The 27,776-nt window shown below is 35.4% G+C and overlaps 1 protein-coding gene and 1 pseudogene across 2 annotated transcripts in view; one reads left to right on the forward strand and one right to left on the reverse strand.

The window, feature by feature from the left end:
* Cdc40 (cell division cycle 40) overlaps window positions 1–27,457 on the forward strand; it is a 43,484-nt gene extending 16,027 nt beyond the window's left edge. For both annotated transcript variants that reach the window (XM_042687169.1, XM_042687229.1), the window contains 13 exons: window positions 772–901; window positions 5,660–5,743; window positions 7,491–7,630; window positions 8,678–8,774; window positions 10,341–10,480; window positions 11,631–11,705; window positions 13,536–13,581; window positions 15,530–15,631; window positions 17,887–18,002; window positions 18,213–18,346; window positions 22,310–22,386; window positions 23,748–23,892; window positions 25,565–27,457. In XM_042687169.1, the coding sequence (XP_042543103.1) occupies window positions 772–901; window positions 5,660–5,743; window positions 7,491–7,630; window positions 8,678–8,774; window positions 10,341–10,480; window positions 11,631–11,705; window positions 13,536–13,581; window positions 15,530–15,631; window positions 17,887–18,002; window positions 18,213–18,346; window positions 22,310–22,386; window positions 23,748–23,892; window positions 25,565–25,742 (1,464 nt within the window). In that variant the 3' untranslated portion in view covers window positions 25,743–27,457. The remainder of the gene's footprint in view (window positions 1–771; window positions 902–5,659; window positions 5,744–7,490; window positions 7,631–8,677; window positions 8,775–10,340; window positions 10,481–11,630; window positions 11,706–13,535; window positions 13,582–15,529; window positions 15,632–17,886; window positions 18,003–18,212; window positions 18,347–22,309; window positions 22,387–23,747; window positions 23,893–25,564) is intronic.
* LOC122114343 lies at window positions 10,786–11,024 on the reverse strand (annotated as a pseudogene).
* Window positions 27,458–27,776: the final 319 nt, after the last annotated feature.

The following is a 27,776-nucleotide window of genomic DNA, read 5'->3' on the forward strand; positions in this document are numbered from 1 at the left end:
TCCAGCTTTTTTCTTTTTGCTTCTATGGTGCCGAGGAATCGAACCCAGGGCCTCATGCATGCAAGGCAAGCGTTCTACCACTGAGCCACTTTCCCAGCCCCTATTTCAGAGATCTTCTGGAAAACCAAAGCACTACAAACATATTGGCAATGATGGCACTGTTTGGTTCCATAAGTCACAATGGGACTTTTCAAAGTTTCAAACACTTAATTTTACTGTCTTTTTTGTTATCCTGTGCCCCAACTAGGATTCTGATTAATCTTTTGTTCATTAATGCTTTCTATATGCTGGGCACTATGGTAGACATAGAAGATTCTGGTTCTCTACTTCTGACAAAGTCATAAGTAGTGGAGGAAAAAATGTTTTTTTAATTATATTTCAGTGCTTTTTTGGTAAAATATCACTAAATATCACCCAAATCATAATATAGAAAAATCCATAGTAATCCTCAATTATCCAGGGCAATACTATCAACTTACTACAGTGATGTCACTTCAGTAGCCAATAAGCACATGTAGCTACAAGCTCTTAAAATAGTAGTCGTGTTTAGGCTTGGGTGAGTGGGATGCTTTTATCTCTGGCTAAGGAATAATGTTCATCACCATTGTCCAGTTGCACTAGACCATAGGAGCCTAGCAAGCTTCCATATAGGCTAATAAGCTCCCAGTGATTTTGAATTGAAAATACATTATACAGTAATTTCAATAATTCTATCTTGCCTACAATGAGAACTTGTTTTTTTTTTTTCTTTTCTCCTTTGTAACATCATAGTTTGGACCAGAAAATCCCTTTAGGACACAGCAAATGGCTGCCCCTAGAAATATGCTATCTGGATATGCTGAACCAGCTCATATCAATGATTTCATGTTCGAACAGCAAAGAAGAACTTTTGCTACGTATGGTAAGATTATGATAAACATTTGACTTAATTAGAAGTGTGATTTTTAAGTACAATAATCTATTTTACCTTCCAACTTTTAAAATTTATTAATCCTTCAATAATGGTAACTATATACCTTTTTATATACATCTATAAATATTTATACAAATGGAAAGGTGAATTAATATTTCCAGCTACTATTTAAAGTCCAATTATATTCTGTGTGCTGGAAATATACTCTATAGAGAGAACAGTTTTTTTCTGTCGTTGAACTACTTAATAAGCACTTGTGATTAAATGTCCCCCATAAAAGGATAGAATTAAGAGATTACATTTTTTTTTATCTTATACTCTAGTTGATCTTACTCTGTTTCTCAAATCTTATCTCTGAAATATTTTCCCTTGATCACTAAAGGAACTCAGAAAATAGAATAGCAACAAATTCATGGGTAACATTATCATGTGCTAACAAAGGTGGGATTTAAAAAAATTAATGTACTTGAAGGCTGGTCACATATTTGATTTAGTACATCTGGAGTGTGTGAATGTCACAGTTAATGCTGTATACTACTAAAAACCGCAGAAGACTTCATTGACACTTCCATGACACTTCCATTGTTTATGTAAGGATTCTCACTGTCTAAAATAATGTACAGCATAGAAAAATCAACATAGTTATATTATGAACTTATTTATTCTAGTGGATACTATAACAGACACTTAAGGAATGAGGTTTTTTCTAGACTTTAGAGGAGCGTATGTAACAATTGAAGATAAAATAAAGTAAATAAAGAAGATAAAATAAAACAAGAGGGAAAAAGTCTAATTATGTTTATTCTGATATCTTAGTTTATAGCAAAAATAAGCATTTACAATTTACAAAAAAAAATACATTTACATTTGGCTTTTAGCCTTGAGTTTAGGAATTGGCTTATTTTACCAGGCCCAAAGAAACATAGGTTCCATGGTTTCCTTATTTTTGCAATAACTAGTATATATCTACGACAAGCAGAATAGGTCAAAAGCTATGTACATATGACCATATAAGATGATGCTAAGCTAAATGAACCTCAAGATAGGGACACAAGTAGTTTTATCTTTCTTGCTGTTGTTTTAATGTATTTATAATGTACCATGTGATTTTTTTTTTGTTCTTTTCTATGTTCTTCCCCCATGGTATAACTCTTTTCTACTGGTTTGGGGAGGGGAAGTGAAATAACAAAATGCTGAAATAAGGATACAAGGTGACCCATTGTAACAATGAGATGTACAAACACTATGTTGAAAACAAACTTTACAACTTGGTGGGGGCAGGAGTTGGGGCAGTAGGGAGGTAAGGGATGGTAGGGGAAAAACAAAGAAGGAGGTAACAGTGCCTGATAGGAAATATACTCCTTACCTTACTCATGTAACTATAATCCCTCTGTACAATATTTTTACAATTAAAAAATATACAAAAAAATAATTCCCCAAAATATAAATTAGCTTATTTCAAAATAATAATAAAAAGAAATGCAGTTGTTTTTTGCCCCTCTTAAAAGGAAGTGGTAAGCTCAGACATAGGGTGAACTACTTAGAAGAGTGAATGTGGAACTATACTATATTAAGCAACCTGGAATAAATGGAGAAGCCAGTTGAAAAACCAAGACAGTCATGGTGTGCCTCCTTTGTGATATTTCTTACAAATGAAGCAGCCTCAGATTTAATGCCTTTTCTATTGTCTTTATGCTGAAATACTGAATAGTATAGCTCTGTTTGATCAGGTTATAACTTTCTATAGAGAATTCTTATTTTGATTTATATTTTATTCTATCTTGTACTAAGGAGATAGCAGGTCAATTCAGTTTTACCAAGTGTCACGTTAATAACTCTTGGATATGGCTATTGGAATATAGATCAATTATTGGTCCTGTTTTCCTTCTTTTTTTTCTTTTTTTACCCCACCACCTTGGTACTAGAGATTGAACCTAGGGCCCTGTTCTTCCTATTTTAAGTGTGTAATAGTTTCAGTGAATGATTTCTGGAGGATTTTTATACTGTAGTACATTTGGTTTACTATAGAGCCCGCCTTCGAGTCCTTCTCAGTGAAGACAGCGTGATGGCTATGTCACCGGCTCCTGTGTGTGGTGCTTCTCTGTCACCACAGCACTCTGTGGTCCATACATTCTCCCTGGCTGCTACCTTTTCTATGTTTCCTAAATTCCTGTATGTTCTCTTGCTGTTTTCACTTGGGGCTTAGTGTGTTTTTTTCCCCCTGGTTCTACTTTTACTCAGAATCTTCTCTATACCAGTCTAGAACTAGAAAATAAAATGTCAGATAAATACCTTTAGTCTCACTATAGTCATTATTGACATATTGTAACTTCATTTTTACCAACTGGTCACACTTTAAAATTTTTAAAAAGTATGGTATCTCATAAGGAATAATTCTCCCAACTTGTTTTACCACTACTACCTATGTATAAAAGCTTAATTCCTCTTCACCCAAGATCCAACAGGTTGTTTTCTCCTCTATTAGATATCCAAAATATTATTTCCATTTATTTTCATTTGATTTTTCTAGGCTACTAATGAGGGTGAAGGTCATTTTATATATTTGCTATCATTCCTTTGCAAATCCTTTATAGTTTATCTTAGAACATTACTATTGATAGTCTTAAGTATAATAAAAATTATATAATTATAACTTTAAATATGACTACTAGGAGAAAGACATTAACTCAATTAAAAAGGTAAGAGGGAAAATAAACTTCAGAAAGACAATATTTCAGAACTATCATGCAGATATATTTATTTATTTGAGATAAGGAACAAAACTATTTGGACTGGAATTCTATGGTGTAAGTTAGCTCTTAGGCTATCACTGGCATATTTGGAGTGGGATATATGGGCTAAATACTTAATTCTCTTTCTGTAAAAGGAAAATGATGGTGTCTACAATCACCTGGTATGGGAGGCAACAGAAGGGATGATGAAAGTGGAAGTAAAAGATTTTCATGCAGAGGATATGAAACAGGAGAAAGGCATATATTCCTTTCCTCATGAGTCAGACTGGCCAGATGAACCAGGGAAGTGGTGCTGATAGACACAAGAAGGACCAGGCACCCATGCCCTTTTTTCTTTTTTTTCCTCAGCCAGCCCTCCAAATATAGCCCACAGTGCCACTTACATAGACCTAAATTTTCTTTCAAAGTTGAATTTACGTTTTTGGTAAGTTTATATGATTGAGGGAGGAATTTATAATACAGGGTATGTTAGTCTGCATTTTATGAGCTTTATAAAAGTCTCATCTTTAAAAAATTCGGCCCCACGACCGAACCCCCCCCCCAAAAAAAAATTATATACAGAACACTATTCTGTACATCAAAGAAGTTAAATCTAAAATCAGTTATGGAACGTGAACCTATGATTTCAGAAATTCTACTCCAAAGCCCCTTTTCTGCCATCCACCTCTCTCCTTGGGCTAAGAACATATTCTAGGGGTTGGAGGCATGGCTCAGGCGGTAGGGTGCCAGCCAGTGAGCAAAAGTATCAGATAGCAAGTTTGAGTTCCCAGAACTCCTCTTCCCAAAAAATAACACATATTTTAATGCTGAAAAAACATATGCAAAGGAACTAATAGCCAGCTGGTTGGTTCTATTCTGGGATAGCACAAGGGTGAGCTGAACACCTACATCTTTAGCTGGTTTTAAATGTATGTTTCATGACAAATCTTTTGCTGTTCCCACAAAGAAATTCTCTTTAATCTTCATATGAAAAATAAAAATGTCAAAGATACCTATTAGGACATGCAATTTTAAAATATGGGCTAAGCTGAGTATACATGACTGGCATCTGTAATCCTAGCTACCCAGGACTCTGAGATCTGAGAATTGAGGCTCAAATCTCCAGTTAACTACCAAAAAGCCAGAAGTAGAGCTGTTGCTCAAGTACTAGAGCAGAGCGCTAGCCTTGGCTCAAGTACAGCTCCCAGGTTCTGAGTTCAAATCCCAGAACTGGCACAAAGAAAGAAAAACATAAAACAATTTTAAAATATGGGCTAGTGCTTTTATGTGTTTTGTGATTGTTCATAGATTGTAGGCCATTGACTAAAAAATGACCTGGTCTCAGTTGTGAACATGCTGGATTAATTTATTGTACTAATATATCCACTTGAGAGAAAAAGAAACTGATATGAGTTTATTTAGGTATACTTTCTTTCTCTGAGTTCCCCTGGACCACTGAAGAAAACATTTATATATGTAGTAACTTCTGTGAATGACTGGAGGAATACAATAGAATGTAGAATGATTTATGAAGTAAAAATGCATTATGTTTAAGACTAGAAGAAAGACTCATCTTGCCAAAAATGACGTTTTCAAAATAATAGTTACATTTCATATAATTGACTTCTTACCTTCTTAATTTAATAATTAATAATATCCAAAAATGTAGCACCCATTACCAAAAGAAAAAAGGAAAGTTTCTAAGCCTTTGAACAAAATTTTGTCGATATTTGAAATCTGTCTTTGTGTCTAGAAAGGCTCTTAATAATGTGTTATATCTACTTGTTAAATTCATCCTATAAGATATTTCTTATTTTGCTGAAGTTATCATGATTCATAACTGAAATTTGGGTTAGTTGATATAAATAGAAATGGAATTTAGAAAAGATGGATTGACCCTCAAAGAGACTGTTTTTGTAACAAGGAAGGAAAATGTGAAATGTATGTATATAGTAATAAAGTGAATTGTAAATGAGAACATGGAGTCAGTCATTTGCACTTTTTCCTCTTCTAGGTTATGCATTAGACCCTTCATTAGATAATCACCAAGTATCTGCTAAATACATTGGCTCTGTAGAAGAGGCTGAAAAAAATCAAGGTAATTATTTGAAATAGTTCATTTTAAGTATGTTAATATTTAATATATTTATTATAATTAGTGTCTTAGAGTATCAGTAGAAGAAAAATATAGTGTAGTGTTATTATAGTTTAGAGTTTGCTTTTACCACCTAGCTATGCTGTCTTGCAAGGAAGAAGTAATATATATCTCTGGTTGTTTGAATACCTAATACTATGTAGGAATCCTTCAGTAAATTACAATTCAAATATAAGTGGTTTCAGCAGATGATTTCTCAAGACTAAAAATTCAGGCTACATTTAGCACAGCAGAAAATTTTCATTTTGCATGTCTGTCAAAATTGTCTTCAGGTAGGGTAACAGTGGCTCATGCTTGTAATCCTAGTTATTCAGGATTGTGGTTTCCAGCCTGAGTAGGAAAGTCCATGACGTGAATCTTTTCTTTCTTTTTTCTTCTTTTTTGGTTGGTCATGGGGCTTGAACTCTTGGCCTGGGTGCTGTCCCTGAGCTCTTCAGCTCAAGGCAAGAACTCTACCACTTGAGCCACAGTGCCACGTCCAATTTTCTGGTGGTTAATTAGAGATAAGAGTCTCACCGAGTTTCCTGCCTGGGTTGGCTTTGAACCATGATCTTAGATCTCAGCCTTCTGAGTAGCTAGGATTGTAGGCATGAGCCACCAGCACCTACTTAACCACCAAAAAGCCAGAAAAGGAGCTATGGCTCAAGTCATAGAGCAAAGTATTATCCTTGAGCAAAATAAAAAGCTCAAGGATAGTGTGCAGGCCCTGAGTTCAAGAAAGATTATTTTTGAAAGGTTGTTTTGATAGCTCAGTCTGAATTTTTTTTTTCTAAGATGTTCCTGCTTGAATCTTTATTTTTATTTTTATTTTTTGGGTAGGGGTAGGGGTCGGGGTAATCCTAGGACTTGAATTCAGGGGCTGTGTCCCTGAGCTTCGTTTGCTCAAGGCTAACACTTTACCACTGGAGCCACAGCCCCATTTCTGGCCTTTTTTTTTTTTTTTTAAATGTATGTGGTACTGAGGAATCGAACCCAGGGCTTCATGCATGCTAGGCAAGCATTCTATCATGAAGCCACATTCCCAGCCCCAATCTGAAGATTTTTTAAGTATATTTTTGCTCATGTTTATTTTGTACTTATTATACAAGAAGACAAAACGTAATACTCAGTGCTAGCAAAACTCATGAGAACATTAGAATCCTACATATAAAAGCCACTAAACAAAGAACATGCTAGTTGCTCAGGGACCACCCTGTGTGATTGAGTTCTCTTCTGTGTATGAGTTTGACTATTGTTGAGGAATTTTAGCATGCTTTTGTTCTAACACAACAGCCTAAAGGAAACTGATTTCATTCTTTTTTTTCCTTTAAGTTAAACCACATTTAGTTAACTTTTGACCATGACACCTGTAACCCTTTCTTCTTGCAGTCTGAATATCTATCAATAGTATTCCACTTCTTAGTAATCAAGTAAAAAAATCTCAAAATCATCATCTTTCTTCATTTCTTTACACAGTTTACACAAACTTTTCAAAACAGTGTAGTAAAGAAAGATTTCCCTCCCACTCCCCCAGCCAGGAGGTTGAATCCCTTTCTGTTTTAGCATGAGTTGGTATATGTGGCAGATTTCATACATATTTTCTTTGGTTTAGAGTTTGAGCACTTCCACAGTTACCTTTCTTTATATATGTGCTGCTATTTCTAAAGAAACTACACATTTTTATATTTCCGCTTTGTTATTGCTAATACAGGTTTAACTGTCTTTGAAACTGGCCAGAAGAAAACAGAAAAGAGGAAAAAGTTCAAAGAAAATGATGCATCTAATATTGATGGTTTCTTGGGACCATGGGCAAAATATGTGGATGAAAAAGATGTAGCTAAACCTTCAGAAGTAAGCTTTGATGTTTTTCGTTTGCAGTTCAGGTGTACACTGTGTCTCTATGAAGCATATCTATACTAATAAACTTGAGATTTGCTTAGGGAACCAAGTGACTCATCAAAATTTCTCTGTTCTAGTTGACTGAGAAAATACAATAAAATATTGGTTTTCATTGCATTATTTTTATTTGCTCTTTCTGTGCTTTGTTTTCTGTACTTTCAAAAATTAACTTAGAATCTTGAATATTTTATAATAAAAATTAATAATGCTCTTAAGCTACCATACTAGCTGTTGTTTTTACTTCATTCAGGCGGTAATTACAGAATCAGCTTTTCTGAGTTTACTTATTTTATTCATAAATTTCCAACTTTATGTTTTTTTTCAAAAAACAACTGTGAAGTTTATAAAGTAAAAGAAGAAGACTTCATCTTTCCTTTTCTCCTGCTCCCTATATAACCACTGCTTCAAGAGTCAGCCATACTCTAGGTCCTGAGTGGACAAGATTAAGAAAAGCCTGTCCTCATGAGATAGATGCATGTGTTCTAACTTCTCCTTATATTTCTAGTAGCTAGTTATGTGCACATGCCACTATTTCTTGTTATTATGAATATAGATTCACTACTCCTCCCATCTTCCCTCCCCAGTTCTTCCCAGAAACTTTGGTCATACTCCATGATTGTCATTTATATCTTCATGACTCAGTAAAAGCTGTTTGCTAAAAAACAACATCGTGTACTAAAATTCAGTTCCTTTTTGGAACCAGCCTTTCTGATTGCCTTGTCTTTTCACTTGCACAACTAACATCACACATGTATGAACTTTATATAAAAATCAATTTAAAATATTATGCAGTATCTCAGGTGTGTAATGGCACTTTGGAATCTATGAGAGAGGTAATCAATCTAGGGCTGGGAGAGCTAAGGTTGTTATCTCAAAAGACACACTTGTAGCCATTGTTTCACAGAAATGTAGACCTCATTATAAAGAATTTATTATCAGCCTTGAACATGAGAGGGTTCTCAGACTTTAATTTTAAAGTTCATACCTCCATTTTCTTAGGAAGAACAAAAAGAATTGGATGAAATTACAGCAAAGAGGCAGAAAAAAGGCAAACAGGAAGATGAGAAACCTGGGGAGGAGAAAACAATCCTACATGGTAAGATTGAAATATTTTTTGTGTTTCTGCACTTTTATGAAAAACATTCATATTTTTCATTCTCTGATCATAAAATACAGTGTCATCTTCTATAAGGATATTAAGAATAATTATGGAGGAAGGGAAGATGTGACACTGTCCCAAAAGAATTGTACTCATTACCTGACTTATGTAACCATAACTCCTCTATACATCACCTTTATAATAACAAAAAAATAAAAATTTAGAAAAGAATAAGTATGTTTAATACTTCACAGCCCAAACACAGCATAGCAGCAGACTCTTCTTTATACTAATAAAGAACAAAAAGTAACATGATTAGTGATAGCCACAAAAAAAATTTTGTAGAGTTAGTGATTTTTTTTTCCAGTAGTAGGATTTGATCTCAGAGCCTAGAACTTACTAGGCAGGTACTCTACACTTGAGTCATGCCCCAAGCCAGCCTTTCTTCCTATTTATACTTTCCACATAACTAGGATGACAGGCATGTACCACCACACCCAGATTCTCATACTTACTTTGACTTTTGGAACAGGTATATATTCACCAAAATAAATTACAGATGTTCTAGAATGTACCCATTCATTAAGAATTACATTTAGGCTGGGTGCTGATGCCTCATACCTATAAGCTTAGCAATTTGAAGCCAGCCCAGACAGAAAAATGAGATTCTTGCCTCCAGTTATTCACCAAAGAACTTGAAATATAGCTGTGGTTCAAGTGTTAAAGCAGTGGCCTTGAGCAAAAGAGCTAAGGATGGCACCCAGGCCCTCAATTCTAGCCCCAGTACTGGCTACCTTTCCCCCCAGAAAAGGGAAGAAAGGAAGGAGAGTTACATTTAGGAGATACATAAGGACTACCTAAAACTGTAAAGAATAATTTGACAGAACTTTGCTTACTCTAATGTTTTGTCACATCAAAGATATGGCTTCACAAGCTCCAGTTTTATGTCAAGGACTCTGTTTTTTATTATTATTATTATTATTATGACTGGTGCTTCCATTCATGACAGCAATAATAGCCACATGGCTTGCATACCCACCTTGCCAGACATGCTACTATGCTGTATTCACCCTGCAACCCAAGATACCCATATGACTGACTGTAAGGTTTATGGTAAGAATGGAAGAAGACCAATGAAAAGGAACCAGAAGAGCATAAAAGCAGAAAGCCAGAGAAAAGAAGATATATTTTGTTATCCTTCTTATTCTGTTCTGCTTCTGATTCTCTACCAGTGACTCAACAAGTAATTATACTGCAGTGAATTCTTTATTCTATATCACTGACGTGTAATTGTGTGTGAAAATTGTGAGAGAAAAATAGAGATCATATTTGAAAATCTAATACTGTCTGGTATTTTGGAATTCAAAATGCTACTTGTTAAATGATAGCAAGGATTTGGCCACTAAATTTCAGCTAACTCATGATCTTGACATCATCAGAGTGTTGTAACATAGTCTATTTTAATAAGGACACTTGCTCTATGATTGGAAAATTTGTTATCATTTTAAGAATGCAGATTTCCTAACTGTGGCTTACATTTCTTTCTTTACCTTTTTGTTTCAGTTAAAGAAATGTATGACTATCAAGGCAGGTCCTACCTTCACATACCTCAAGATGTTGGTGTTAACCTGAGGTCATCTGTACCACCTGAAAAGTGTTACCTTCCCAAAAAACAAATTCATGTGTGGTCTGGACACACAAAGGTAAGCAAGTTGGATGTTTCCATTTACTATAAGGTTATAATAGTGGAGCCAATGTAATGTTTCAGTATGAGTGTGGTAAAGTATTTTTGGTAAAGACAGGAAAGTTAAGATAGAAAAGGAAAGTCATCATATTAAAGATAAACTTGAGTTAGGCTTTGGAGATACCTACCCATAACAGTCACTGATTAGTTGATCAGTTTTGTTTTGATTTGGTTTTTTTCGAGAAGCAAAAACTTCGTTTTATTATAGTACAAGAGCTGTGAGGGATGAGGAGGTATAGATGTAGCAGGTATCTATTGCCCTGGTTAGCATCGTATGCCCATTCTGATAGCCATGAATGTGCCAAAAGTGCTGCCACTCTGCATCATGGTTTTCCCAATGCCACTTATCACCTCCCAGTCCCTCATTCCAATCCTGAGACAGGAAAAGGTGCCAAAGAACGCTCCGGCCACTATGCCCAAGTGCAACCCATCACAAATCCCATCTTCACATGATAGAAGCAGCTGGGCAGTAACTGCCCATAGGGACACAGGGCCACCGGCATTTCGTTCTGGGCTTCTGTCACTCGGCGCCTTAATCAGTCTTCAAAAGCCATATGATTGACCAGAACATAAGCATTCACACTTCCATGTTCTGCCCTTATTGTAGCCTACCCTTTTCCCACAAGTCTCTGCCACAGTGGGGCATCAAGTCAGTGTCAAGTCTCCTCAAGAAGCCAAAGGAAGGCTGGAGATTAGATACCTCTTTCCACAATCTGAAGAGATATTTCAGCTAATGCAGAAATAAGACACATGAAAATTTGAAATGTTAATATTCTTTTTCCTCCACACAATTCCAGTTGTTAATTTTCAGCTCTTTACGGAGAGCAAAGAAATTATGGAAAAGAAGGGAGAAACGTGAAGTATTAACAATTTGATCAACTCAGGATTCCTCTGGATGAGGAAGTCAAAATTAAAAGTTAAAAAAAAACCTTCAAAAGCTTAATGTCAATAAAGCCTGCTGTTGGAATACTAATGAAGGCTATTCTAGGACATAATGCTTGGTGTGAAGAAAATAGTAAATTAGGTTGCTTAAAATTTTCTGTCTTCCTTATTTTCAGTTCTAGTCAATATTTTAAATGTTTCTGGGTGATAATTGTACTTTTTTACAGGGAGTCAGTGCAGTCAGATTGTTTCCTCTCTCTGGCCATTTATTGCTGTCTTGTTCCATGGACTGTAAAATTAAGGTGAGTTGGCAGTAACAGAATGGGAGTGCTGTAGCGCTAGTACTTTGGTTAAATCTGTTCAGTTAATTATAAATAAATTTGAGGTTGTTAGGTAATTAGAGGCTAATTATTTTCTCTTAGGCCCTCTGAATACAGCTATTCATGAACAACTTCCAACCTTGTAGATTCAAATGTGGTTGTGTGGTCCATTTGGCTAGACTGTTTTTAAAGCTTAGACAACTGATTAGAATGTAATCCAATCACTTTGGCATTGGGCACATAAATATTTAATCACTAATAATGCATTTTTTATAGAGGTTTTAGATATGTAACTGAGTTCTTCACTGTTTAGAACTGTCTGAGGTAGATAGGACACATGGTAGAGACCCCAGTTTTTAGCACGTAGGCAGTGTAGTTCATCCTTTCTCTTCTGAACACTACAAGCACCAAGCAGTGTGACTGTTCCTGGCCTCTTTTCCCATTTCAGTAATCAATGAAGCTATGGTTTTACCTTCTGTTCAGCTATAGAATATATGGTAGAAAAAATTTAGTTGGCAATCATATCAACTTGAAGCCCTGAAAAAAAATACAAATCTGAAAGGATAGTTCATATCTTTTTGTGTATTCTTTGCATCTAGATCATTATGGTGGTTCAATAAATACCAACCCTACAATGTGCTCGTGGCTTGTAAGTTTTGATCGTTAAAGTCTTAGCCTTCCTAAATAATTGATGAATATTAGCAATATATAAAGGCAGTTTCTTTTGATGACAACAACCATTTAGACATTTTTCACTAACAGAAACATTTTATCTCAATCTCTAATTGACTCATTTTATAGTAAAATTTCTTATTTTCTTTCATTTGTATTTTATATATATGATGTTAAAATTACAATCTCTCTGACCAACTAAAAAAGTGTAGAGTTCTATTTCATTCACTTCTAGAAGTATTTATTAAGTGCCTATAGTGCACAGGGGCTGAGGATAGAAATTATGAAGTCACTGTCCCAATCTGTTAGATGATCATTTTATTCTGGCATAAGTAGTGATTATACTGACAGGCCCGAGGTACAGGTAGATATTCTGGTTTCAAAGAGGAAGGATGCCTCGGCAGGAAGGCTAAGCAAACAGGGAAGAGTATTGTATGTTTGAGAATAGTGAGCATAATGAATCAGCATGATGTATGCTAAAACCTATAACAGTTTTGTGGTTGCCAGAGCATAAAATCGAAGGAACAAAGAATGATTGCAGCCATAGGCAAGGCGCCTGGTCCCAGAAAACCTTGCCTGGCCTGCTATGGGATCCAGGATTTGATCCAGTTGGCAGTAAGGGGCCAGGAATAGTTTCAATTTTAGAACACTGGCAATATTGTCAAGGATTAGATTTGAGAAAATCTAGGGAAAAAAGCTCATTCTGCAGTTTAGCTTAACTATGGGATTATGAGATTATTATTTTAGTAGAAATTATTACTTTCATATAATTTCTGTTATACTTGTTACTTCAGAAAAGTATTTTTAAAAAATCAGTATCAAAATGTTAAATACATGGCAGAACCACCTGAATAAACTTGATCAGTAGTTAAATTCTCTTGATATTTTGATATAAATATTTTTTAAACTAGTATATGTGTTCCAAATAATATCACATAAACTGACACTGTCAGCAATATTTAATAATTAAATCCCATGTATATACACAGATACAAACACATAGCAAGCATACAACTATTGTTATTGATTACATACTTATTAAATTTAGTAACTCTGGGGCTGGGGGTATAGCTTAGCATGAATAACGCCCCCCACACACACACACATAATAGTTACATGTGATTTTTTTTTTTTCTCCAGCTATGGGAAGTTTATGGAGACCGGCGCTGTCTGCGAACATTTATTGGTAATTCTTTCCTATCTCTAACTCTATTTAGGGAAGGTTTTTTTCATGTAAGATAAAATCGTCTATCATAATTTTACTTCCCTGGTAAGGAAAGTGCTCATAGTCTTAAGCTTAGTCTAAAAGGAGTAAATCTCCCCAGGTAGTGAGAACAGTGGAAGCAAAAGTGGTATGAGAAATCGTGCTGGTTTTGGAGAATCTCCTTTGAGGCAGAACTGCCAGGACACGTATTCCAGGCAAAAGTGGAGAAACAGCAAGAGAGAAGCAAGAGTGTAAAGAACCCTTCGTGCCACTAATAAAGGGTTAGACTCTACCTCATGGCAGTGAGGAGTTATTACACAGCTCTTTCAGGAAAGTAGCATGATGGGAAGCTTAAATAGAAAAACCTGGAAGGTGCTTTAATAGAATAAACTTGAAGAAAATGAATTAATTATTTCATTGGTATGGACTCTTACAAGGTAAGAATCTAAACCAAACCAACAGAGATAGAGAAGGAAGCATGTGAGTAATGAGAGGCAGGAATCTAGGGTAATCCTCAGGTGGCTTGGCTGGGTGAATGGTAGTGCTATTCACTGAGAAGGCCACGTGGGAAAATGGTGAGGTTTTAGACTCACTGGATCTCAACTGCTATGAGATGATGATGTAAAATTGTTCAGTAAACAATTGCCATTGTTCAGTAAACAATATCAAGCTTTGAAGCAAGGTTGGGAGTTGGCAGCTAACGAAAAAGGGATGAGACTGAGAAGACTCCTTAAAGAAAAGAACAGGGCCAAAGGGAAAATAGCCGTGCAACAAACTAAATTTTTTCTGGTAGAAAAAGGTTTGTTGTGAAGTTACTCATTCCAAATTTAACTATACCACATTGAAACACTGGATTATAGTGGCTATGTTGAGATTAAAGTGGGACTCTGTCCTGCTGTGCTTTGCTAACATTTTAGGCTCTTCATGCAAATAAATATAGTCCAAGATGCCATATACTCTATAGCAAGGCTATTCGGTGGGGAATGAGATGTCTGTCAGATGTCATGAGCCTGATTCCCACCTGCCTCCCTGTTCCAGCAGATCATTTTCAATGGAAAATGGAAATTCTCCTAGTTTAGGAGATGATAGTAGCTATGAGTGGGACTCCTGCTGGAGAAAAGGATGCTTAATGGTCATGGCACATACTTCTGACTGGAGTTCCATGCAGGGTGGGACAGAGTTGACAATTTGTTCCATACTCATTTTGCATGCTTGTCTCATGTTTGGTCATGGGAGAGGTAGTGAGAAATAGCAGTTTCTGCTTTTGTTTAGCCATGTTGTGTTTGTCCCTAAAACTTTCTAGAGTTATTGGACAGACAAGATTGATTTCCAAGTAAAGCATAATCAGCACCTTAAAGTTAATTTAGGGTCACAATACTATTGTATAACAAAATAGGATTCAATGTTTTCCAAAATGCTTACTGTCTTAAATATTACATCACTTTCTATGAACTTAAGTAATGTGATCACAGAAATAGGCAATTATTGACTTCAGCCTACATTTTCCTGGACCTTAGATCTAGGTTTCTGTTTTTACTTCTAGCCAGGTGCAATCACAATTAACTTTCAAAATGTCAAAATTGGTCTATTATATCTCCACAAAAAGTATTTGCTAGTTAGTCATCAGTTGCCTATACTGTTTTTAAGAGATTGCCATGACAAGGATTTTAAAAAAAGAAAAAAAAATGTTTTCTTGGTTCCTACCAAAGTGGTATTTATCAAAATCATCCATGGAGCTTCTCAAAGGAAGAAAAACAGCCACAGCCCCATCTATCTAATAACAGACTGTCAATAAATCAGGAGGTGGGGTTTTAGTGATGGTGAGTCATGGCTTTCCTTGGAACTACTGTTTAATGTTGTTTCTCTTTTATGGTTTCTATGAAGGTGCAATACTTTATCTCACTGCCATTGCTGTTGTCTCTGCCTTTAGGTCACAGCAAAGCTGTTAGAGACATCTGCTTCAACACTGCAGGAACACAGTTTCTTAGTGCAGCCTATGACAGATATCTTAAACTCTGGGACACAGAGACAGGTAAGAGTACACTGCTCTAGTGCATCTCTAATTTCTACATTAGTGTTTATACATGAGACAGGAAAAGTGGTCTTCGGTGACTAAATGGTATCTTCTCACACCACTGACTTTCAGCTGGTATCTCTAATATGTGTATGGAGTTGAAACTCAGCTGTTTAAGTAGGTCTTATTTCCACCCCCATATAATTTGCAAAGCAAACATTGATGCACAACAAGTTTAAAATATCCTATAGACCATCTTCTGATTGATTTCTTTGTTTCCCTATGTCACTTAGCATGGTCCATTACACTTAATAGAAACAATAAATGTCTGAAGAGCAGGATTAAATTTAATTGCTCAAATTGATAATATAGGTGTAAACTCACAGGGACCAGTTTTATGTGTGCATACCCATAACTGCATATTAGAAAATTCCTGCTATCCTAGCACTCAAGAGACTGAGACAGGAAGAACGCAAATTTAGAACAGCCTAGGCCACATGCCAATATGTGTCTAATATAACTAAACAAAACAAAAGAAAAAAATCTTCAATTTGAATGAGATAATATATTTATTAGACATTATGCTAAGCATTTATATGTACTATGTCATTCAATCTTAGTACAATTTCTTAAATACATACTAATATTACAATATAGTTATGGAAACTGAGGCTTAAGGTAAGTTCCCAGAGCCACATATTTGGTAAGTGGCTAGGGAAGTTGGGCTTTAACCTAGGGCCCTCTGATGCCAAATCCGTATTCCTCCCTCTTTATCAACAGTTCTCAAGTCTAGCTTATACAGTATAGTCAGCTAAAAACCTTTAAAGTTACCAGTGACTAGATGTAACCTCAGAGGTCCTTATATGATTGGACCAGGCTGTGGACTAGGTGATTCTGCCATGTAGCCATGGCAAAGGCTAACCTTTCTACAGCTCTTTTAAAAATCAAGCTGCAGTGTGGGGTACGGTGGCTCACACCTGTAATCCTACCTACTCAGGAGCCTGAGATCTGAGAATAGTGGTTTGAAGCCAGCCCAGGCAGAAAAGTCCCTGTGAGATTCTTATCTCCAGTTAACCACTTAAAAACCAGAAGTGATACTATGGCTCAAGTGGTAGAGTGCTAGCCTTGAGGATAAAGAGGCTCAGGGACAGAGTCCAAGCCCTGAGTTCAAGACCCTCAACCAACCAAAAAAAAAAAAAAAAAATCAAGCTACAATATAAAGTATGTAAAATTCATACACATTACAGTGATTTTTTTTTTAATGGCAACCATATCTATGAGCTTGCTTTAACTACCACCAAGATCTAAATATGGAACACTTCCAGCACTCACTCAGGCTTTTTATGCCTTTTCTAATTTTCTTTTGCACCCACTCCTGGTAACCACAGTAACTACTCCCTCATCACAGATGCATTTTGCCTGTTCTGAAGCCTCTGATAGATGGAATCATAGCATATTTCCCTTTTTTTTATCTTAAGCTTTTTTCATTCTACATAATATCTAAGATTCACTTGTGTGACTTATACCAATCATTTGTTTTTTTAATTGCTCAAAATATTCCACTGTATGAATGAAACCATAACATATCTATTCAACAATTGATAGTATAAATTTACTTTTGAAAAAATGATTTTGTGTGTGTGTGTGTGTGTGTGCATGCGCTAGGCCCAGAACTGAGTTCCTATATACTGACACTGAGCTTTGTTGCTCAAAGCTAACGCTATTCCAGTTGAACCACAGCTTCCCTTTGTGGTGTGTGTGTGTGTGTGTGTATGCGTGCGTGCGTGCGTGCGTGTGTGTGTGTGTGTGGCCAACTTTGAATCACAATCCTTGAATCACAATCCTCAAATGGTCAGCCTCTTGAGTAGCTAAAGCTAAGGCTATTCCAGGTGAACCACAGCTTCCCTGTGTGTGTGTGTGTGTGTGTGTGTGTGTGTGTGTGTGTGTGTGTGTGTGTGTGTGTGTGTGTGTGTGTGTGTGTGTGTGTGTGTGTGTGTGTGTGTGTGTGTGTGTGTGTGTGTGTGTGTGTGGCCAACTTTGAATCACAATCCTCAAATGGTCAGCCTCTTGAGTAGCTAGGTGTGAGCCATAAATGTACATCTTAACAATAAAATAACATTTAAAAAAAATATTTTAACCATTAAAAATTTGTGGAAAGGAACAGTAAAATACAAGCAAATATATTAAACAAATGACCACTAGATCTTAATGCTACTGTCCTCTTTTCATGGTCTGATTTATTTTCCTTACTTAATTTGAGTCTTTGTTTTTAGGACAATGTATATCAAGGTTTACAAACCGAAAAGTGCCCTATTGTGTCAAATTCAATCCTGATGAAGATAAGCAAAATCTCTTTGTGGCTGGGATGTCTGATAAAAAGATTGTACAAGTAAGTCTTTCTGAATTATTTTTAGTTAAATTCCTGAGCTTTAAGTGTATTGGAAATGTTTGCTACTTTTTATTGATGCTTGGTACTTGGGAGAAAGCAGTTAATGCATAGAAGTATGACTTATTTTTCCCTCTCAATCTGAGAAAATTATGTCATTGTTGATTTGTCACTCCACTTCTGTCTTTAACTTTATTGTTCGTGCTTGTACAGTGGGACATTAGAAGTGGAGAAATTGTCCAGGAATATGATCGGCATTTGGGTGCTGTCAACACCATTGTTTTTGTGGACGAGAATAGGAGATTTGTGAGCACATCTGATGATAAGAGCCTTAGAGTTTGGGAGTGGTAAGTTTTCATCAGTAGAAAATCTGACTTATACACAGCAAGGTATTTAAAATTTGTTAGACAAAGACAAGACCAATAATGTGCAGCCATTTGAATATTTTCACATCTGTGATTCTTACAACAAGGATCCTTCTTCAAATATAACCTGGGCACCAAATTTTATGTAAACTATTTTAGAACATGTGTACAATACATTGTTTAATGTCCTCAGTTTGGAAATTAAAATCTAAGCTTCCTACTCTTCACAGCCTTTGGATCTTTTTTCCAGAGGACATGTATTTTAAATTGCTTTTCTTGTAGTAATAATAGCTATTTATTGTACAAGTTACTCCCTGTCATCACCTTTGTACAAATATTTGCTTGTTGAATATAATCAGAATATGGTGGTTTATTTTGCTTTCCTAGAGAAGAAAACAATTTTCCTAAAGTCAAGAAATAGCAAAGCTAGTTTCCTTTAGTATGATAGGTCATGTTTTATGATTTTGTTGCAAACAAATACATGATAAACTTTTTGTTAAAATCAGTGTTTGGATGGAGCTCAACTTGTTTTCATAGTTATGAAGCATAGCTTAAGAAGTGGCTACGACTTTGCAAGAACTAGAAAGTGTATCTTCCTTCTCCCAGAAGTTATGATTCTTTAAGGAGAGTAGGCAGTCTTGAGGATAATTGGCCAGTTCCTCCTAAGACTGAGTTCTTTTGCAGTGATTGGGCCCTAACTATTGTCAGGACAATTTGGAGAATTAAAACTGTAATATAATTTAACTGAAATTTCTCCCACACTACCACCATTATACCCCTTCTGGTTATATCCAACTAGTTGCCCATGCTGTATATGTAATCTTAACGTACAGTGTTATCCTTAAGGTCGGTCCATGGTTTGAGATGCCTTATAGCTAAGATCTTCTTTACTACAGAAATGGTGCTTCTTACCAAGTATCTGATATGAACACCAGGTTTTATATAAACCATTTTAGTTCATGTGCACAGTATTCTTTTGTTTTTGAGGTAATTATAGTTCAATTACATTAAACATTTCTATTTTAAGATCCATTTTTAAATGTAGAATGGTATAAAAGAAATTGGCAAATATTTAAGTGTTATACCAGTTACAAGGCTTAATATCTCTCTTCTACTTTAGAACTTTGGACAGCAGAGTTTGCTTTGCTTAAATCAATTTGATATAATGTTAGCTTTTTTTTCACCTCTGATCTTAGGAAATACTCTTATAGAGACATGGTACTGTTTTGTTAGAAATTATGAACCTCCTTTAGATTTTCATTTAACCATTAAGTACGATTCTTGTAGTCATTAATGACATTGCATTTATGAAATTTTTTCTATATAGCAGTCATTATGATAAGTGTTTTTTTTCCCTGAGCTCTTGATTTAATATGCAAAGCAGTCTTACAAGATAGGTATGTTTATTATTTCCATTTTCTATATAAGTTACTAAAATAAGTTAAGTGATTTGCCTAAGGTTATTAAATAGGACTTGTGAATGGGTCAGAATTCAAACTTGGTCATACTGATTCCAAAAACTTGGAGTTTATGATTTTATGGCTAGGTAGATACATGAAGGGACTGCTGGTGAAGAAGAATGTTGAATTTAGTTCAGTTAGTGAGAGAGCAATAAATGTGAAGCTCACTCTTGCTTCAAAAGCAAATAAGAAACAAAAACAGCTGGGATCCTCAGAGCTCTCACAGATACCCCTAAGAGTATGACTAGTGGTACCCATCATCTGGCAGCTTGCAGAGATGAATGGAGGCCTTAACCTTCTCAAAGTGAGAGCTTACCTCAGCAGCAAGGAAGGCAGCACTGGAGCCTGTACCCAAACCATGTTTACAAGACCTGTGTCTCCTGTACCTGCTTTGAGCAGCACAATGATACAAGAACACAAGCAAGAGGAAACTGGGCCTTGTTAAGCAATACTGTGCCAACAAAAGGCTGCAACTTAGTTCTGAAGGAGAATTAGGAGTTATGTATTCAATAGCTAACTACATGAAATGTCATAGACATGTCTATTCCCAAAAATGTTTATTTGGTAATATATTTTAATAGAAAATTTTAAAGTTTGATAAATATTACATTTTTATTTTAACAATTTCATAGACCCTTGTTCATTTTTTATGAATTCACTTCCAAACAGATTATTTGAAGATGAATCCCTAGTTTATTATACTGAATTACAGTATAATTAGAAAATAGTGTTGTGGTTATTAAATTTAACTATGACTAGCAGACATTTTTACTAAAAGTAATGAAGTTCATGGTAGTTCAGATTCAGTTCAATTTAAGATTCGTTGAAATAATGATCCATTTGATTTTTTTGTTTATGGTTAGGAAAACACTATTATAAACCTAGAAAATGTTCTTGCTTCAATCTGTTTTAAATTGTTAGCAACTAACAATAAATATGAGGACAAAAACATGAATTTCTTTTAGGTCCATGTTTACCATGGCTTAGAGTGGTACAGGGTTGGAGATTTGACAAAAGTTACACCTTCCTTGTTATACCTGAGAGCTTTTTCATCTCCTTTTCCTAGGTGGCATAGTAAATAGATGGAGAATATTCTAACATGGAGCCAAATATTCATTGTTTTTTAATAAAAGTATTGAAACATGAGCCCTACCTTGAAACTGAAATTGCTGCTTGATATCCCAGTCATCAACTTCCATTTTGCACACATTACTGTAAAAACTGTTTTTAGTTCATGAGAATCAGCAATATCAACTCCTTTCAAAATTACATAATTCTTTTTATTGTGGAGAATAGTAAAAATGAAAAGATGCGTAGAACTTTTGATAGTTCTAAATTTAGATGACCCTTTTTGCATTTTCTTTTTCTTTTCTCCTGGGGCTTGAAACTAGGCCCTGGCACTGTCTCTGACCTCTTTCACTCAAGACTAGAGCTCTGCTACTTTGAGCAACAGCACCACTTTCAGTTTTCTGGTGGTTAATTGGAGATAAGAATCTCACGGGGCCTTTCAGCATAGGCTGGCTTCAAACCATGATCCTCCGATCTCAACCTCCTAAGTAGCTAGGATTACAGGCATGAGCCAGTGGCCTCTTTTTGCATTTTGTTTTTATTCTTTTTTGGGGGGGAGGGGGTGGGTCCTGGTCGTGGGGCCTGAATTCTGGGCCTGGGCACTGTCCCTCAGCTCTTCAGCTCAAAACTAGCACTCTACCACTTGAGCCACAGTGCCACTTCCGGCTTTTTTCTTTTTGCTTATGTGGTGCTGAGGAATCGAACCCAGGGCCTCAGGAATGCAAGGCAAGCGCTCTACCACTGAGCCACCTTCCCAGCCCCTATTTTTATCCTTTATATCACTCACTTTTTTTTTATTTTAGTGTTTTTTCCCCCCTGTACCATAAACTTTCTACATGCTTTACATGTAGAAGTAAATAGTCTAGGTACCAAGCACTTAATCTTCGTGGCCCTGGTTATTATTTCTAGAGAGGTTAAACCAGCTCTCAGGTGCCCACAGTGCTGCCTGTCGTCCATTTACATTGCCAAGGGCATTAGCACACCAGAAGCTGCAGGCAGGGTGATGAGTTGAAGTTGGCTGGCGGGTGAAGTAACATTCCCTATAGACTTGCTCATACATCTTGCCTCTGCTACTGTGGTACATTTTAAGATGAATTCATTATTAAAGAACATTTAGCAACAAAAATTTTAACCTAAAAGGCCAAAGCGTAAATCTAACTTTTAGAAAATAAAAATCTCTGGCACTCTTACACTTTTCATAGGAAGCCATTTATAAAGCAAAAGCTTTAAAAAGCACTGCAGTGTTATTTTGTGATTTTCCTTTATCCAAGAAGTTTAATGAAAAGTTTTAGTAAACATGTAATTTCAAGAATTGGCTTTTTCTTAGATGCTGTTCTTTTGTTTTGAAGATAATTCTTCTAAAGTTATTTTTATAAATTACTTGCCCTGATATACTGTTTTTAATTTTTTTTTTTAGGGATATCCCTGTGGATTTCAAATACATAGCAGAACCTAGCATGCATTCCATGCCTGCAGTGACTTTGTCTCCAAATGGTGAGTTGTGCATAGAATGTGCTCCTATTAACTGAGCTTCCACTACACAGTGTATTGCTAAGTGTCATAAGAATGTTGGCCACTACCTCCCAGGGTAACTTTGTCACAGTGCCATATTAGTATCAGGACACCTTTTCAAAATTAGAATTTGTTTTTTTATGTGAGTCACCTTACCTCATTTTGAAAAGTGAAAATAAAAGAAACAATGACTTACAACTAATATTTACTGAGCATCTAAGGATTTTTGGTAATCCTTCCTTTTTTCTCTAGTAATTCTTCCAACAGGATCAAATTCAATAAATCATTCAGTAAGCTCTTCTCTTTGAAAGGGATAGGAAGTTCAGTCATATTCTCAATGAGAATGCCTGAGCAATTCACTAAAAAAGATTTTCTCAAGCAAAAGAAAAAAAGATAAATATTTTATACTGTTTTTCATTCAATAGTTCATTGCCTTTTAAGAACAAGATACTTCATGCTGCACACACAATGGCATTATATCCATATTATAGCTTTACATGAGGGTATTGAGCAGAAAACCTGAGATTTAGGGACCATTGTCTTTGAAGCTAACTCATATAACTACTGTAAGTGTAGAACAAGGATTAGGAGGCAAAGAATTTGCTCCTCCATCTGGACATCTGCACAGGCAGATCGGTGTCAGTTTTCAATTGTCCTGTCATTCTTAGGACAAGAGCAGCCTGTCTGGATCCTACTTTGATACTTTGAGGCAGCTACATTCCATGTAACTTGTTTTTAAAACCAAACTATTTCACATCCTATGCCCATCTTGAATAAGATCATTTGCTCACTCAGGCAGTGTTAGGACCTTCCCAAGAATACAGGATGCAAGTAAATACTGTACTTTAAGGTCTAAAAGCTTTATGATGCTTGGGTACATGAAAGCTATGTACCTTTTAAAAACAGTATAGTTTTGTTAATCAAATGTGTCCTTTGGTGATAATCGTGGATTTTTCTCACCAGAATTAATCTTTCCCTCATAGTTAGCCACAGATAGGGAAGTTGATTTTTTCCTCAAAGTTCTATTTTCTATACATATTATAAATTAATTCCACTCAAATATTTTATTTAGCTCCTTAGAGTTACTGTATTTACTATTTTGTAAAAAAGCTTTTATATGAGCAGTAGTCAGTAGTAATAGGATTATAGGTACAGGATCTATTACTTCAGATAAAAATACCTTTTGCCTGCCAATAATTTATTTTATAACAATTTACAGCTGGCACCAGCTTTATTTTCTATTATAAAATAATTAGGAGCAAAAAAATGGCAGTGGACATCTTTACAATATTGCTTAATTTTTTATTCTTCCTCTAAAATATCTTATTTCTTGAATTTTACAGGAAAATGGTTAGCATGCCAATCAATGGACAACCAGATCTTAATTTTTGGAGCACAGAACAGATTCAGGTTAAATAAGAAAAAAATTTTTAAGGGCCATATGGTTGCAGGCTATGCTTGTCAGGTAGACTTTTCACCAGATATGAGGTAAGTTTAAATCATCTATTCTCATATTCAAATATGATGATATGATACAAGCTCTTGTATAAATAACAATACTTTACAAGTCACTTTCACATGTATTTATTTGTTTGAGAAATAGGTAATCTGTCAAAATAAAGGCAAGAACAAGTTACAAAATTATATTTTGCTTTTCTTTAGGCCCCTCAGTATATCTCCTCATATTACGTAGGCCTGTGTGCCTTTTAACCACCCAGTAAATCTCTGGCTAGCTACGTCACCAATGCTTTCTCACCCTCTCTCCCTCCCTTTCTCTCTCTCTTTTTGTGCTCTTACTATGGCTTGAACTCAGAGCCTCAAGATCTCACATGGCTTGCTTGCTCACTGCTAGAGTTCTACAACTTGAGCCAAACTCCAGTCCAGCATTTTACTGGTTAATTGGAGATAGAGTCTCTCTAATTTAGGAGGGGGAGGGGGCTTCAGGTAGCTTCCAACCTTGTTCCTTTGATCTTAGCCTTCTCAGTAGCTAATGTTAAAGATGTGAGCCACTGGCAACCAGCTTATTTTTCTTTTTACTCTAAGCAAAGCTATAGACCGAATAACACCAAAATGATTGATTCTATAACTCAGATGAAAGTAACTTTAGCAAATTTATCAGTGCTGAAAATTGAAATCCAGCTTTTGATATTTCTAGGTCACACTAATTGTGAAGCCTACAGTCTTACTAAGAGTGAAATTACTCATTCATTTCCCCATTCCTAGCCAAAATAAATAGGTAAAAGAAATTTAGAAATCCTTGTGTGTTTAGCATGATGATTAGTACTTATGCTTACCTTTGATTCAGTTTTGGGTATATTCATAGAACAATGAAGTAAAAATATAATTAAGAAGGTAATAAAGTTCACATGGTACTGTATATCTGATATGTTCACTGGATGTTTTTGAAACTGATTGTATGTTATTTCAGACTGTTTACACACTGATTGTGATTCATTATGGCCCTCTATGACTCCTAGTTTGTCTAATTACAAATAATTCTCTTAACTCACTCCTATATTCTGGGTTACTCAGAAGGCTGAGATATGAGAATCTCTGTTTGTAGTCAGCCCAGGCAGACAAATTCTCCAGATTCTTATCTCCAATTAACCACCAAAAAGCTGGAAGTAGAGCTGTTTCTCAACTGATAGAACACCAGCTATCAGCAAAAATGCTAAGGAAGAGAAAGCACAGGTCCTGAGTTCAAACTTGGTTCCAGAAAAATTAATAAAATTTTCTAGGACCACATATAGTAATTCATGCCTGTAATCTTAGTTACTCCAAAGGCATAGGTAGGAGGAACACAGTTCAAAGACAGCTGACCCAATAGTACAAAACCTTATTTTCTTAAAAAAAAAAACTAAACTAAAAACAAAAGAATGGAGCTCAAGTAGCAGAACAAGCATGAGGACCTTAGTTCAAACCCTAGTACTGCCAAAACAATAATAATAATAATAATAATAATTTCCTATTCTTAGATTGCTAGCTCAATTGGGTGGTAGTTTGGGTAGAAATTCAAATTATAGCCTATCTTATGATTCTGAGTGTTGTATATTTTCATTAATTTGTTTTAATGAAAGTAAAAAGACACATTTTGGTTATTGACCCAATTTAGCCCTTTAAAATGTTTGAATAATGTGAATTTATTTTTCTTCTGTTGCAGCTATGTGATTTCAGGAGACGGAAATGGAAAATTAAATATCTGGGACTGGAAAACCACAAAACTGTACAGTCGGTTTAAAGCTCATGATAAGGTGTGCATAGGTGCAGTGTGGCATCCACATGAAACTTCCAAGGTCATCACATGCGGGTGGGATGGTCTCATCAAACTGTGGGATTAATGGGAATAGCCCTTCAACTACCTAGGATCATTTTTTGATCCAAAGTCATATTTAACTATATTTAATTATTAAATGTTAGTTGACAACTTGATTTATAGATAATGTTTTCCTTGTATGGCCTTATGAAATTGAACCATTGTTCAAAAAAAAGTTTGTAAATTTGCCTCATATAATTTCATTGGTAACTTCATTTTGTTCTTTATAGGTGTTATTTAAACAAAGAATGACCATTGACTTTCTATTTGACAAGCCATTCTTGTTGCTGGGCAGTTTGTATTTATCCCCATATGTCATTACTGAAAGGATCTCTTTGGTGTCAAGAAAGAACCCCTTCTTGGGTTTGGGATCCAGAGAAAATAATGTAGTGAATGACTAAGAAAGATAACATGTATTTACCAGTTCAACTAAAAGAGTGATAGAGAACAGGGATAGTGTAATTTAATATATACTCAAAGAATACAATCTCTTCCAATTACTGTTCCCAGTACTTTCAGTGGAACAAGTTCTAATCTTTGGCTTCATGAATTTCACGGTGTTTTTACATACGTTCTATATTTTTAGTTGTAAATCAGTCTTTGATTGCAACATCCCTGAAATTATTAAACAATGTAAAATTAAAAATCAGATACTTCCTCATCAGTGTGCACAGGAAGCAAAGAATTACATTATTTCTGAAGCTGGAATTCGAGAGAATGAGCCACTGTTCTGAATTGATGTTCACTGTCAGTGTGGATGTGGCCACACCCTCAGAAATCACGGCTGGTGTGTCATACACAAATGTTACTCCTGAAATCTCCTCATAGGAGGCAGAGTAGAAAGACATTTTAGCATTCTCATTTTGCTTGTGGATCCAAAAAAACAGAACTTTTTAGGATTATATAAAAATGAAACCTCTCTCCAAGTATTTAGGGGGAGAAAAATGACACTACAGGAAGATATCTAGAGTTCCCCAGTCTGAGAAGCAATGACTGTGCTTTAAAAAAAATAGTAATAATAATGACAGTATAGTTAAAAAGTTTTAGATTATGAAATCTCAACAGCCTCTTGAGTATAGTCACTAATAGCACTTTAGTCTGACAAGTTATTTCTCCTGCTTTACAAATCTATGTTCGTTGTTTAAATGGCTTGAAATATTTCAGAAGGACCGTATGACAAAAATTGGCTGATAGCTGTTCCAAGTGCTGTCTTAGAGAGCAAAATCATGTTGAGTGTTGATAATTTAAGAACATCACCTCTGAGGCGTGTGCTACTATCCTTGCAGCACAGGTTTCTTGCCCTTAGAGAGCTTCTGTTTTTAAATTTAAGAACGCCTGGCAAAGAGGACTAGGCTTTTTGTCACGTATGAATGAATTTCAAAGAAGAAAATAGGAAAAGAGCATAAAAGTGCATAGGCATATTGAATCATAGGCACACAATCATACTGCCTAGCTGCTGCCATTTCTGTATCTTTTGGGAAGGGTGGAATGTAAGAGGAAGGAATTCAGATAAAACATTTCTTTAGTCCCAAGCACTGGTTTTAATAAATGTGGACTATTGAAATGTGATGGGATTTAAACTGTTGTTCAGCACCAATATTGTGTATGTTACAAATCATAATTTCTAAATCTGGATTTATTTTTTTGTGTTTTTGACTTTCTAAGCTAAGTAGCTGTATATAAAAGTTTTCTCTGTTTTTGAAAAGATCCTATTTTTAAATAAAGCATTTTTTATATAAAGTGTTCTTGAAGTGTTCATTGTGAATTATACAAGACATTTTTGTAAATGTAAACACTGGAATGATTAGATCAAGCTAATTTGCATCCATTCTACATACTTTTGTGAGAACATTTAAAATCTACTCTTTTGGCAGTCTTTAAGTCTACAACATATTGCTATTTATTATAACCACTATTCTGAACAACAGCTGATACACAATATGTATCTGTAGCTGATACACAGCAATGGGGGTCAGTACTGGGCATACTCGGCTTCTCTACTGAAATAATCCAAACTAAAATTCAAACTTGGCCAGAAAAATACTTCATTCCAATTTTA

The sequence above is a fragment of the Dipodomys spectabilis genome, unplaced genomic scaffold (genome assembly GCF_019054845.1).
Source record: "Dipodomys spectabilis isolate Male_0828 unplaced genomic scaffold, ASM1905484v1 ptg000001l, whole genome shotgun sequence".
NCBI classification, from domain to species: Eukaryota; Metazoa; Chordata; class Mammalia; order Rodentia; family Heteromyidae; genus Dipodomys; species Dipodomys spectabilis.